The 14,762-nt window shown below is 34.3% G+C and overlaps 1 protein-coding gene across 1 annotated transcript in view; it reads left to right on the top strand.

The window, feature by feature from the left end:
* The window catches only part of LOC149807411 (transmembrane 9 superfamily member 4-like), an 82,958-nt gene that overhangs the window by 52,257 nt on the left and 15,939 nt on the right, over nucleotides 1-14,762 (top strand). The window contains exons 14-17 of the mRNA XM_089966494.1: nucleotides 1,433-1,508; nucleotides 5,089-5,172; nucleotides 6,340-6,435; nucleotides 10,217-10,296. Of these exons, the coding sequence (XP_089822620.1) occupies nucleotides 1,433-1,508; nucleotides 5,089-5,172; nucleotides 6,340-6,435; nucleotides 10,217-10,296 (336 nt within the window). The remainder of the gene's footprint in view (nucleotides 1-1,432; nucleotides 1,509-5,088; nucleotides 5,173-6,339; nucleotides 6,436-10,216; nucleotides 10,297-14,762) is intronic.

Genomic DNA, 14,762 nt, shown 5'->3' with positions numbered 1-14,762 from the left:
GTTTCATAGATAAGTCCACAAAATACGGGATCATATACGTTGTGATAGCTTTCACTGTTAATTTGCAAATGATGAGAAAGATGACAAAAAGAAAATTCAGAATTTATTACTGGGCCTTTAATCAGTAAATGTAAGGTATATCTTATTAGTAAGGTAATTGGGATTTGCAAGCTCTTCTTCATTCTGCAAAATGTATGGAAAATGTTTTTTCTGTTTTAGAACCCCAACACATTTTGGAAAAAAAGGTGATTCTGTTATCCTGTCTGTTTACTGTTGGTCCATTCATCTGCTAATTATATATCTCCTCCTGCACTGTTATAGATATAGACTTGAAACTCTCATATATGATTTGGGGTTGGTCTGTAGATATATATATATATATATATGAGCCCGTGGGGTTTGGTTGTGTGTGTGTGTGGGGTCATCTTTAAATCTCATGCAACTTTTAAATATTGTACAGGTAAGATATCAAAGCTGACATCTATCATTATCAAAGGCAGGGCTATAACTTAGATAGTAGTTGAATGCCAGGGCTATAACATATATAGTAGTTGAAAGCCAGGGCTATAACATATATTGTAGTTTAAACGCCAGGGCTATAACATAACATAGTAGTTGAAAGCCAGGGCTATAACATATATAGTAGTTGAAAGCCAGGGCTATAACATATATGGTAGTTGAATGTCAGGGCTATAACATATATAGTAGTTGAACGTCAGGGCTATAACATATATAGTAGTTGAATGCCAGGGCTATAACACATATAGCAGTTGAATGCCAGAGCTATAACATATTTAGTAGTTGAAAGCCAGGGCTATAACATATATAGTAGTTGAAAGCCAGGGCTATAACATACATAGTAGTTGAAAGCCAGGGCTATAACATGTATAGTAGTTGAAAGCCAGGGCTATAACATATATAGTAGTTGAAAATTTTGGATTACACCTTAGGTCTTGCTCCAAGGCCAGGTGAATAATACCTTGGGTCAAAACTTGGGAGCTGAGATCCCCACCCTATAATTATATTTAGGTCTGAAGAACATATGGGGCAGAAATGAGATGTGCATCCAATACAGGCTCTGAGTCATGCCCCTGTGATAGGGGCCTTGCTCCTGGGTAATATGGAAACTATTGAGATTCCCAGTCTTTAATCATATATAGGTTTTTAAGGCCATGAGACATGAAATAAAAAATGTGTTGAATACAAACCCCTGGGTCATGCCATTGGGATAAGGGACTAACATTAAAAGACCAGTACTTATTTACAGTGTTGCAACATTGGCCCCTGAGTAAAGCCATGTGCCCCTAGCATAGCTTGGAAGTGCAGGGATTTGTAATGGTGTACCATTGACTACATTTTGGTGGTGCTAATGTGATCATGTAAAATGATGGTCCTTGTCAATATTAAGATGAACAATGTTATTTTGTTTCAGGGTGATAGCTGGATACTTTGCAGGAAGGTTATACAAAACTATGAAAGGTGCTCAGTGGAAGAAATCCGCTTTTCAGGTAGGGTATATTATAAAAGTCCTGGTCAATTTCCAGCTGTCTGCCTAAATTCCATGCAGAATATCATTATTGTGAAATGTCTTAATATTTGAATTAAATCACAAAACTCCATTAAAATACGTCAACTCTCCTACTGAAATTCTTATCTAGTAAGAGAGTGTTTTGACCTCACTTTAAACATTGTTTGGTATAATGTTTATATCATTATGAAGTTGTAATTTTGTGTATTTGTTTAAATCATGTGCTTATGAAATTAAACAGGACTATGGGACTTAAATAAAGTTTCTTTTCTTTTAGCTTTTTCTGGTCATAGACAAGAAGAGTTTATGGTCTGGTCTGTTATCTGTCATCCATCATCTGTTTGTAGTAAAGATCTGTTACTGCTGCACCCACTCATCTACCAAGAGGACTACCATGAAATAGTTATCCTATGGTCTAGATGGTCCTAAATGAAAATTGATCAGCTTGGACATCCAGTATGGCAATCATGAAAATCTTGTGATCAGCCCTTTTTCTCAGTGGCTGGACATATCAAAATGGGGTTTTCACTAAAAGACTTTACATGTTACATGATGTCTAGATTGGTCCTAATTTGAAAATGGTGACAGTCTGGCCCCCATAGCAGCCATCTTGAAAATTTGTTATTGATAATCCCATGGAAAATCATGGAAGATCCTGCCACTTTTGAATACAGCAAGATAACTATAAAATGACACAAGGTTTTAACCAGACAACTTTTCATGATGTCAAGTTGGTTCTAAATAAAAATGGTGCCAATCTGATGTCCACTACGCCCACCACAATGTCCATCTTCAAAATCTTATCACTACTTCTTTTGGATAAAACGACGTAGCAATAATGACATAGGGTCTTCACGAGAAGACTTCTTATGATGTATCGTTGGTCCTAAATGAAAATAGTGCCACTCTCACCCACAGTATGAACACCATAGCAGCCATCTTGAGAATTCTGTCATTGCTAATCCCCATGAATAGAAAGTCATATTGATATGAGGTTTCATCAGAAGATTTCTCATGATGTCTGGTTCTAAATAAAAATAGTGCCAGTCTGATGTCCACTATGAACCCTGCTTGGGTCATATGTTTACCACAGACCATAAGTTTGAAATGTTGTATTAATTGAATCTTTGAAGTGAATATCCTACATTTTGAATGGTATTCTCTTGGTATGTTATTAGTCTTTAGCACTAATACTTGTATCAAATGAGACCTGTTGCGACTTGTTTTGCTGTGAATGCATGTTCTCTGTAAGTAGGAACATTTCTGATTCATTTCCACAATAGACTACTCTGATATATTTGCTCTTGAATAAACTAGAAATGCTCTAATTGTTTTCTCCGGTGGCCTAGTGGTAGAGCATCTGCCTCAGATGCAGGAGGCCATGGGTTCAACCCCAGTCGAGTCATTCTAAAGACGTATAAAAATGGTACTAATAGCTGCCTCACTAAGCACTCATCATTTAGAGGTTAGTGTTTGGTCTGGTCCGCCTAGTGTCAGGATTATGTGATTGGGTGGGACATCATGCTACATGTCTGCAGCATGATGCCCCAGTGCTAGACATCACTACAAACTGTCAAACTGCAGACATCATTGTCATAGGACTGAAAAACTGAAAGCTGTGTTAAAAATCCAACTCACACACTCATACACACACACACTCTTAATTTTTTTTCATATATTATTTTGCAGTCAGGGAATTTATATATATATCTTCGTGGGGGTTCTTCCTTCACCAGATCTGCTGGCTGCCATGTAGAGCCTGTCTTGTTGTAGTCTTCACCAAGATCCTGCCACTTTTGAATACAGCAAGATAACTATAAAATGATTTGCTACACAAACTTTAAATTTTATCAGGATAATCTGAAATACAGCTAAGATGCAGTGTTTCCCTTTATGCACATTTGTGTGTGTCAGTGACGCACGCTGGAGAAAATTGATGCACTCATTTTGTTGCCGTGCGTTTTTTTGACGCAAAGGATTTTCATAATATGATCAGTATTTATTTAATACCCAATGCATTGGACGATGGATGACATCGCATATACTTCAAGTATAGGCATTGACTGGTTCCCCGCTTTGTTTGCTTCCTGCCTTGTGCTCCTCTATTCATATAGCAAGGTGCAAAGCAGGGAACATATAAAACAATGAACCAGACTAGCATAGGAAATGTTATGACAGAGTAGCTTCCCCTAATCTCACGAGCTTCTCGTGATTTCCATCGAGCTCAGCAAGCTGTCATCTACATGTTTAACTTCAAGGCTTGTTGCACTAGAAAGTGATCTTAAGATTAAAACGTCATGCACTAAAAAGCATTAGCGAAGAAAGTGAAAGAAGCAGAACACAAAGGAGTAACTGTGGATCTAACTTTAATGAAAAATGGAGAAAATAATTCCCTTGACTGGAATAGGGCACATTCATTATGATTACCGGTGTGACTTCTGATCGCATGATTGCAAAGACTGCAAAAATGAATAATTCTTTCTTGACAGGATTTTAGAATTTTTAAAAATCTGCCCTCTTTCGCCATAAGATATATGGGGAACACATTATAACCTAAGACATTATTTCACAACAAAGAAATCAATAAACGTGCAGAGACAAATGCGTTATTTGGATTACAAAGTCAGTGGGTCATTGTTGGTGTTTAACTTTTGCTGCAATAAAAGAAAGATCTTAAAGTTCAAGTGTAACTTATTAGAAAGAAGATGAATCATTATCCTCCTTGATATTTGGATTAATGTGTTATAGGACGAAGTACAATGAAACCTATGATAGTACACATTTTATGAAAGGCAGTAAATTAACTCCCATTTGGTTGAAAAGTTTATTTGGCCTTTTGTATTGGCTTATATGTAATGTGTTGGGCTATGATATTGCTTGAGGAGACTGTTAAAAGTACAACTTTAAAAGAAAAATGAACTAATAAAATTATTCTTTGAATGGACAGTGAATTTGTTTGTTAATTGTGCATGTTGGTGTATTTGTATTTTTAGAGAAAGAGAGAGAGAGTACGTTGTGCAAGTTGCAATATCCTATTTCAAGCTGAAAAAGTACGAGTCATATGAAAATTTGTCAGTACATTTTTGACCACCACATTTTTTATTTGACCCCCAGTTTTGACACCAAGGTTTTTTTTGTACCCTCAATTTTACACCCGTGGGGAATACACTGTAAGATGTGTAGTCTTTCATATGAAATCAGTTATATGCAGATTAAATCCAAAATGTTTTATAACTGTCAAAGCTTCAAGTTACTTTAAACTGATTATCATTGGGTGCTTACATTATTAAATGGACTTAATACTATTAGATGTAAAGGCAGCTGCTGCTTTTTCTGGTGAAGAGCTTACAAATACAGCAATATCCTATTAATTGAGAAAGTCATAAATTGCAGAAAAGAACTCAATAAATTACTCCTTACAAAAATGCTGCAAGCTAACTTCAGTAAATACTGAAATATTTATATATTTGCATGAAATACTATTGCTTTTTCACATGAAGTTTTTGTTTTCCATTTGTTACATGCATGTGTATTGAATATATTGTTCTATTTACTTTCAGACTGCCACCATTTACCCAGGTATAGTGTTTGGGACCTGTTTCTTCCTGAACTTTTTCATCTGGGGAAAGCATTCATCAGGGGCTGTAAGTATAAAAAGCCACCCAAATATCATTTATATGCAGACAACAGTAAGTAAAGGCAAACTGAAAGAGAATCTTGTAAACCAGATATGATGAAAAGATTTTAAATGAACACCAATATTCTGTCTTAAGTGCTGTTCCAGTAAAACATACCTGGGACCCAGGGAAGACACTTTTAATATAGGGTCCTCAACCATAGATGCAATTTAGAATTATCATTCTAATATGTAAAATCAAAGTACCCTGGCATATATTTTTTATAAAAACTGTCTTCCCTGGTTACCATGTATTTTTTAATGGAACAACCCTAATAGCAACTCTGATTTAACATGTTAATCAAGTATTTGTCACTGTATGTGAAATGACCAGTTAATTAATTACATCTTGCATCAGTTGTGATAAAATTTTCTCATGTATGATTCCTTTTGTTTCTGACTTTATTGATTGGGCAGTAACATATCTTTTATATGCAGGCAATAACCAGCCTGTCATCAATACAAAATAACCATGACATGGTTTACTGACAGCAGTGTTGCACCTTGGTTTAGCTATCAGGGCAATATTGTCCTTAGTTCTATCTTATAATGATCAAAATATAGATATTAGATAAGTTTATGGGGTACATTGGCAGTTTGGGGTTGGAGAATGTTGCCTGGGCTCACTCATGGTGTGACATTGGACTGTAAAATATATTTTGAATCAAAACCTTTGCTGTAAATGTTACTTCAGAAATCCAGCTTGGCTAAATTTTTCTTGATCAGAATGCATGTTGTGTATTGTAACCCTGGTCATTTATGCACCAGTCAAAGGAAACTTAAAAAATCCCTGATTTTGGCAAAATATCATGTGGACATATATCAGACAGCACATTGATTGATCATTAGTTACAAGAAATTATCTAATTTGATATTTGAGTTCTCCTGATGGGATCCTTTCACAGACTAATCCAAAACTGACTGCCTTTTCATAGCTTTTTATTTGCAACATTGAGAATATTTCTGGTTATATGTTGAATCTAAATATATATTTATCAGACTTTGTTGTTTTCAGATTTACCAAAGCCCAACTTTTGAATACTGCCTTATTGTTTTCAGGAAACATTCAGACTGCCTGACATTGTTGTATGCTCTGGAATTTTTACTTAAGTACACAGGTCTGATTATTTTGTAGGTACCCTTCACCACCATGCTGGCCTTGCTGTGCATGTGGTTTGGCATCTCTGTACCACTTGTATTCCTTGGATATTACTTTGGTTACAGGAAAAAGGTAACTAGCTCAGTTTGATAAACTGTTATTAGTTGGTTGGTTGTTTTTTTTTATTAGGATATTCCAGAATCTTCACTTGTTCGGGATGATGTGGATATTTTTTTGTTACTGATTTTAGCACCAACTGAAAATCCACCTGCTGAATTGAGAATAATTAAAATACAAATCCTCACCCATTCCCACAAATCTAGATAATGAATTGAGAATAACAGAAATAAAAATCATCAAACACCTACTTACTCTTAATAAAGTTATCTTTAAGATTCGAAATATGCAAAATTGGAAGCAAACCTGGTTCAACCTGTATTTCCCTATTGCCTACCAAGACTGGAACTATTTAAGTGATTTCACTGACATTCATGCATTAGTATTCTCAAATGGATCAATGTGAGCTTTTAAAGTCCCATTTTGCTTTGAATTCTATTTACACAGTGGAACTAAAACTAATTGGAAAGCAGAAATGATCTGATATGTAATAAATACAAAACTGCATGTTATTTGTCATGAGTTGGATAAAAAAGACTAGTTTGATATGGTGTATGAATAACAGATGGATTAACAGAAGTTGTTGTCAATTACTTTTTTTGATAATATCTGAGTACTTGATGAGGACAATTCACATTCTCTCTAAAGTGGAATAACGTGTGGAATAAAGTGTCTGAATATGTATGAAGGTTATTATCTTCATTTTCCCATTTCTAGTAAAATAAACTGGGTTAACATCTCTGACTTGCAGATTTCACAAGTTCATGTCTCATTTTGCAATGGCAGATTTGCATTGGTAAGATAATATAAATAGATGTATATCAATTTTGTTATTTTTTTATATGTCAGTAAAAAATCTTTTCATTATGACAAAAAATTTATATTAGAACTGGACCTAAGCAGAAATGTACATATGAGCTGTGTGACATTAAAATACAATTTTTTGGTGATGATTCATACTTGCTTGGCTTTGATCAATTGACTTTATATTAAATTAAGCAACAAGATGAGCATGGTATCTGCCATGGTTTTATAAACTTTGTCTGAGTTTACAGAAATTATGGTACCGTATTTAGGGAAGGTTGTCACTTATCAATAGTTGTACATGTACACAGTGAACATTCTGACATAGTTTTTAAAAAAAACAATTGACAACAGAAATACAACCAGGAGTCTCTCTTTGTAAAAGAAACACTGAACATAATCATGAAAGTGTTCTTTATTGGCAAAGATATAATGCAACTTAGTTTACTTAAACCACTTCTGACAAGTATTGAACCTTCGAGGTGCATAAATCTTTACAATAAAAATATGAAGTTTAAAGACGCAAGATATCGGGGATTTTTTAAAATTAGTACATTAATTATTTGGACAGAAAGAAAAGTAATTATATTCTGATATCAAGACAGGGTTCATATGGTCTTTGACAGTGTGGGAAAAATGATGTAGCATTTTCAAGGCCTTGAAAGTTTGGGAAAATCAAGCAGATTACCCTGAGGTCTTTAAAAGTCTTTGAAAATTTAAATAAACACAAACATTTTAATTTCTTTCCAGTATCACAAAAATAATTATCCAGGTTTGTTAGATTCGGCTGTTGTCAAGTTTTCCTGGTTTCTTTCTTTTGATGACTCTTCAGTTTCATTTCATCATTAAACAATACTGTGGTCTTTTGCATTTGTTTTCTCATATAACTTAACTTGTATATATATAATATTAGCGAAAATAGGTCTTGGAAATCTATGTTTGTGGTCTTTGAAAGTTTGGGAAAAGTCTTTGAATTTATCATTCAGAATTCTGTATGAACCCTGCAAGATATTTAGGTCAGTGGCGGTAATATTCATACGAATCCCTCTTTATAGAGTGCTTGGTTTATATTCCATTTATCTGCTTCACTTTGCTGAAATTCAGTTACAAAATGCCTGGTTAATTGTGCACAAAGGCATGTTACGCTGTCATGGTTGTTCCGGTAAAAAATACCTCTGACCCATGGAAGGCACTTTTAATATGAGGTATTCAACGATAGATGCAATTTAGAATTTTCTTATCATTGTAGTATGAACTCTATGAAATCAAAGTATCCTGGCATATATTTTTTAAAAACTGCCTTCCTTGGGTACCATGTATTTTTAAATGGAACAGCCCTCAGCAGGATTTATACTGTAATGAAGAAAGTTTATTACAATAAGCCAGTGTTATATATATATATATATATATATATATATATATATATATATATATATATATATATATATATATATATATATATACATACAGATGTTTATTCTTTCAAAGTAAACAATGCAAAATATAAACATATTTCAGCTGTAATATTCACATATCTGAATGATATCAAATAGTGCGACTGAAGAATTCTCATTCTTGTAAAATATTGTATCAAATTATTAGTTATCATTGTAGTATATTCATTATTTATTGTTGGTTTTAATGGCATTTTTAGCATTTTATTGGCCAATATTTTACTGAGGAAATGGTGCTATGTGTATCGAACCTGCAGCCCTTGTATAAGATGTAGAATGTGCTACTATCTGGTTCCCTTGTTAATTATTTAATATAATAAAACAATTGAGGCAGATAACTGAAGAAGCACATCTTGTTTGAAAGATTCTTTAAATAAAAATGCCTAACTTTACAAGGCATGCATTAGAATTAGATAATAAAGTGACACATTGGAAAATGTTAGATTTTATCAGTAATACGTAGGTATATACTTCCTCTGAAGTTTCAGACCCAGTGGACATTGGAGGAGGAAATTATATTAATCTTCTAGAATTTAGCAAATAGTACATATTCTGTTTTCACAAGGTGTATTTGGTCTGTTCCTTCTTCCAGATCCAATTTATGCGATGATACTCTTTTAGTCAATACAGTTCGCTATTTTTAGATTCTAATATCTTCTATATACAAAAGGTCAGAGTTAAAAATTAGAAAATAGGTCTTGATGACTTTGCTAAGATGCAGTTTGCCAGACAGTATTTGTTTTAGAAAGAACTAGGTCACCAATGCCTTAGAAAAGCCAAGCTTCATAAAAACCTCAAATAGATAATAAGTCTAACTATGATAGCCTTGTTTTGCATCCCAGGTAAGAAAATAACTATCATTTAAGATCATATTGTACACTAGCTTTATGTATATTTTTTTACCTTAGGAAATAAGTTGAAACCAATATTTAATTATCATGAAATATCTTAGAGTAAATAATACATGACATTCTGCCAACTTCACTACATATAAAATCATGTGTACACTTGTCTTACACTGAGTAATTTCATCATGAACTGTATTTGTAACCTTTCAGTAGAGCTAGCTTTGGCAAATTTCCATAACTTGAAATGGGTGTTATAAATTTGTCAATTACAGCAAAACATTAGGAAAGTTTTAAAGTGATTGAATTGCATACTGCTTTCTAATCCTGACTTGAGAGCGCATTTTGAATTTCTGACAAAGAGCCACTAGATGAAAAAACTATACTATCATTATGAAGAAAGTTAATTGAGTATATTAAACCAGGATTTCCTCAGAAATTGGAATGATTGGTTGTTCATCAAATGGCATTAGTGTACAGGTAGCCTTTGCTGTTTCTGTTATGTATGGTGATCTTTATCTTAATGGTCTAGGTGCACAATAATTAATTTTTTATGGAAATAGGACATTTTTCAAACATTGAAAAATTTGAATATGAGAGCGGTACCATTTTCAGGAAAAGAATATATGCAGGAAATGATAATATTACTGATGGACTTGATAATTTTAAAAGAAGATTTTCTGTCTCTCTTAGCCATATGAACACCCAGTGAGAACAAATCAAATTCCACGTCAGGTGCCAGAGCAAATGTGGTATATGAGTCCTGCCCTTGGGTAAGTATATATATTTATCAAACATCTGCCGTTTTAAGCGGGTTTTCATAGTGCTGCCTTTGGGAGGAACCTCCTATTAGATACTACATTCATTTCTGTGAATGACCACTACGTTAGATCACGTGGTCACTGTTTATGCTCTGGTCAAAATATGCTATTTAAATCAACTGGGTCCACTCTCCAAAATAGAGGTCGCAGATTTTGTTCAGTAATTACGACGTTTTCACAATTAGAATCACAACTTTGAAAGCTTCATTAATTTAGGTAAAGGCACAAATATTGATGTAGGCAACAATTAGTTTTTATAAATTATCAAATTCAGATGACTTACCTATGTAGACATAGACAAAAAACTTGTAAATTTCTAGTAATATTATGAGAAATGGCAGCTATGGTTGGTCACATGGCTTCACTGACTTGATGGTGAATGGGTTCTCTCAAGATTTTAAAGGGGCCCTGAGTGGCCAAGTGGTCTAAAGCGCTCTCCGTTACGGATCACTGCCATCTCACCTCTGTCTGCATGGGTTCGAGTCTCGGATTCAGCCAATGTGGGTATGTGAGAAAGCTTGCCAGTAGCTTCCCGTGGGTCAGTGGTTCTTTCCGGGGTTTTCCCGGGTTCTTCCTCCACCATTAATACTGGCCGCCATGTATAGCCTATCGTGTGCTGAAAAATGGCAGTAAACCCTACAACTACAAGTGCAAGATTTTAAAGCACATAAAAAAAATTCTTCCGTGAAAAATAATTACACAGCTATAACAGTCGGACTTTACTCTTAAATTTTTCCATACATAATAGATGTGTACCAAAAATGTAAAATGGTTAAAATTGCTGTTAAATGTAACATACACTACATTGCTTAACAGTTAACAGGGAGGCCTTTGTGTATGGAGTCAAATAGGTAACAGGTGTTCTATTTATAGTGCATTGCACTGGGTAACTTTGCCACATGTGTATCGAAGGACTAAAAAGCCATATACTCTATGAGGTAAAGGGTTAATAATATGTTTCTGTCATGCCACCGTTGTTTGTTTTCTCTTCTGTCCCCCCTCCTTTTAACAAAAAATAACATCATTCCTGATTACTCATCATAATTTGTGGAAATACAAAAACAATCGGAACATGGATCTCCAGAAGTTTTCTGGTGCAGCCATATATGGAATGGATGCTGCAGCCGAATATTTAGAACATGACTAAAAATGGCCACAGACAATACAACATGTGGTCTGTCAAAGATGTGTGGATATGGCTGACTTCACTCGGCCTGGAGTCACGTGTGGATAATTTTAGAGGTGAGAACTTGACCATATACAGATACAAGGTTGATACATTCTTCAGCCTCAGAATTAAGTTTGAAAATCGTACATTTGAAATTCTGCAAACTTAAAAAAATGTCCCCTTCTCGTAGCTTCCATTTGATTGGTTAGAACTATTTTTATAACAAGCACAAGCTTCTGAAAAAGAAAAAAAAGCATGACCTTGAAATAAACTGAATTACCCACTTTCTCACACAACTTCACATGATCTTTTAAGCTAAACTGCACATAGCATAATACATTTTTTACCGATGTTTAGTTCAGCCATTCAACTTTGTATGCATACTAAAACATTGACATACTATGATACATTTATGGAATGCCAGGCCATTTTCCCATGCTATAGCTCGACATGGCCATGATCGCACCCACTTAATATGAAGTGCAACACACAGAATGGAGTACTGTCTTCTCATTGGTTGACCGAAAATGAGGTATTGAACCTAGGGATAAACTGATTTTAAGATGACTATGACGGGGACAGTGTTCCATTTTTTGTGTTGCACTAGCATATTAAATGGGCGCGATCATGGTCATGTCGAGAGATAGCGTGGGAAAATGGTCTGGCATTCCATAAATTTATAAATGCTACGTAAAAGTTTTAGTAGTTTATGAAGTCGAATGCCTGAGCTAAACATCGGTACCAAATTTATTACACTATGCGCAGTTTAGCTTAAAATATCAACGTTGATTCTTCAGTAGGTAGCTTGAGAAGGCAGAAAAGTGTCATCCCTTGTAGTATTTTATGATAATTAAAATGTAAGCAACTATACGCTGTGACTCTTCGTTGAATGTACACTATTCGGTCATACCAACCGTAACTACTCGACTGTCTCTATCAACTAGGGAAAATTGGCGAAGTGATCCGAATGGTTGCATTACATGACTTACGGAAGTTAGGCTTGTGTACATTTTTCACTTATGGGTTTATTAATATTTACGGCTGTGTGCCCATTTTATCTGTTGATTGGTACTGTCTACCGACTCCCAATTTTTTTTGTTTAGTCACTTTATTACAAGCCATGACTTGTACATATTTAAAATTTCTGTCCATTAGTACAGAATGAAAATACTTCATGTGGATATAAATGAAATCTTCTGTTTCTGTATATGCAGTTTTCTTTCCCCAATCTTTCATATTGTCCGGAGATAAAATGAGAGGGTTATAAAATTAATTGGCTAGGTGTTACTATGCCCAAATCTGTCTGTTGAGTTACTTTATTAAAAACCTTCATTTGTTGAGTTACTTTATTAAAATCCTCAACTTGTCACCATGGAAATGGGTTGAATGTAAAAGTTTCAACTGGTCTTCAGTAAATAAATCATATCTCTCTCTCTCTCTCTCTCTCTCTGTGGCCGAGTGGTCTAAAGCACTCACCGTTACGGATCACTGCCATCTCACCTCAGTCTGTGTGAGTTCGAGTCTTAGGCTCGGCTAACGTGGGTATGTGAGAAAGCCTGCCAGTAGCTCGTCGGTGGTCCTTCCCGGGGTTTTCCAGGGTTCTTCCTCCACCAATTATACTGGCCACCAGGTATAGCCTATCTTGTGCTGAAAAATAGCGTTAAACCCTACATCAACAACAACAGCAACTCTCTCTCGCTATCTATCTATCTATCTAATCTATCTGTCTGTCAGAATGAATGAATGAATGAAGTATTTATGTTTCTATTTATTGCTTTCTTTGCCAAATCTTTTATTTGAGATAAAATCGGACAGACATCATCATATAGTTCTTGGTGATGAAAAGGTAAATGAAACTGAAGAGATTGATTTTTGCTCAACTAGTATGTTTTTTAAGTGGTTGTCTAATCAGACAAGTTTCTAAAAAAAAGTAAATGTTGAGGCATTTTTTAAAAATCATTGTATACTTGGTTCTTCCTAAGCATACTGGTGTGCTCATTTTATCTCACTGCTTGAACTCATAGTCAATAGATTTCTGTGTAGATATGTTAGGATATTCACTCTGATCAACATGGAACAAACATTTTATTCAGAGTGTAACTAAAATCAAAACTACAAAGAAAGCTGAAGATACTGTTTGTTTGAAAAACTCCTTTGAGTAAATATTAACCCTTATCCCTTATCCTACGGTATTTTAACAATGAGCAATTCTTTCTTTGAAATGGGATCAATCTGTTAATGGCTTATAGTGGCATTTTGGAGAATTTATTGACTGAGTTGCAAACTGATCTAGGTCTACAGTGGTGGCAGAAGTCATTGTACTTATTTAAAGCAGGTATGGGTTAATTAAAGGATTTTCAAGAGAGTTTATTGATACACCTGCTGCTATATAAAACAATACATTTACACTAGTATTTTGATCATCACACATTCACAGTTACAACTTATACTTTAAACTAATTTTCAGTTGTTTTGTGATACTGGATATGAACAAACTATTATTAAATGATTTCTTACAATGTTGACCTGTACCATACTGAATAGTCTGAAAGCTATCTGGAACACTGTTAAGTATAATTTACTTATTTTACACAGTAGTAGTCTTTTGAATGTGTGATTGAGAATTTCATATGAAGATAATGGTTGTTATGGTTTTATATGTTGACCTCATGAAAAACTACCATATTTCAAAATATTACTCTTTGTCATGGGAAAAGTGTTTTGTGGAATTGTTTTTTTGTTTCTAAAATACATGCATCTGCGGATCCAATGAGTTCTGTATGGTTGAAAATTGCAGAAACTTTACAGGTTTAATAGTTGACAAATAAGGACAAGATACAGCAGTAATGCCTGGGAAAGACAACAACAAACACTCACACAGATATATATATATATATATATATATATATATATATATATATATATATATATTATATATATAGAGAGAGAGAGAGAGAGAGAGAGAGAGAGAGAGAGAGTATGGTAATGTTTTTGTTTTGTAATGTTTGTTTGAACATATAAGTAAGTAGAAACTTCAAATGGGTTGGCAGAGTATTCAGTGATGCTGTGTGTTAAAGGTGTCATATGAGACATGTGTCATCTTTATATAAGACAATTAAAGCTGCATGTTCACAGTCTGTTGGGGAACATTTTCCATGTTTACAGAAAATAAAAGTAATTCAGGCATCTTGTGGTTTTAATAATTCTTTAATCCCGTCATGTGAAATACATATTACCTTGTCTATCTTGA

The sequence above is a fragment of the Sinohyriopsis cumingii genome, chromosome 1 (assembly GCF_028554795.1).
Source record: "Sinohyriopsis cumingii isolate HCF-2022 chromosome 1, ASM2855479v2, whole genome shotgun sequence".
In the NCBI taxonomy this organism is placed as follows: domain Eukaryota; kingdom Metazoa; phylum Mollusca; class Bivalvia; order Unionida; family Unionidae; genus Sinohyriopsis; species Sinohyriopsis cumingii.
Note: the sequence above shows the minus strand (reverse complement) of the source record. Positions and strands in the feature narration are given on the sequence as shown.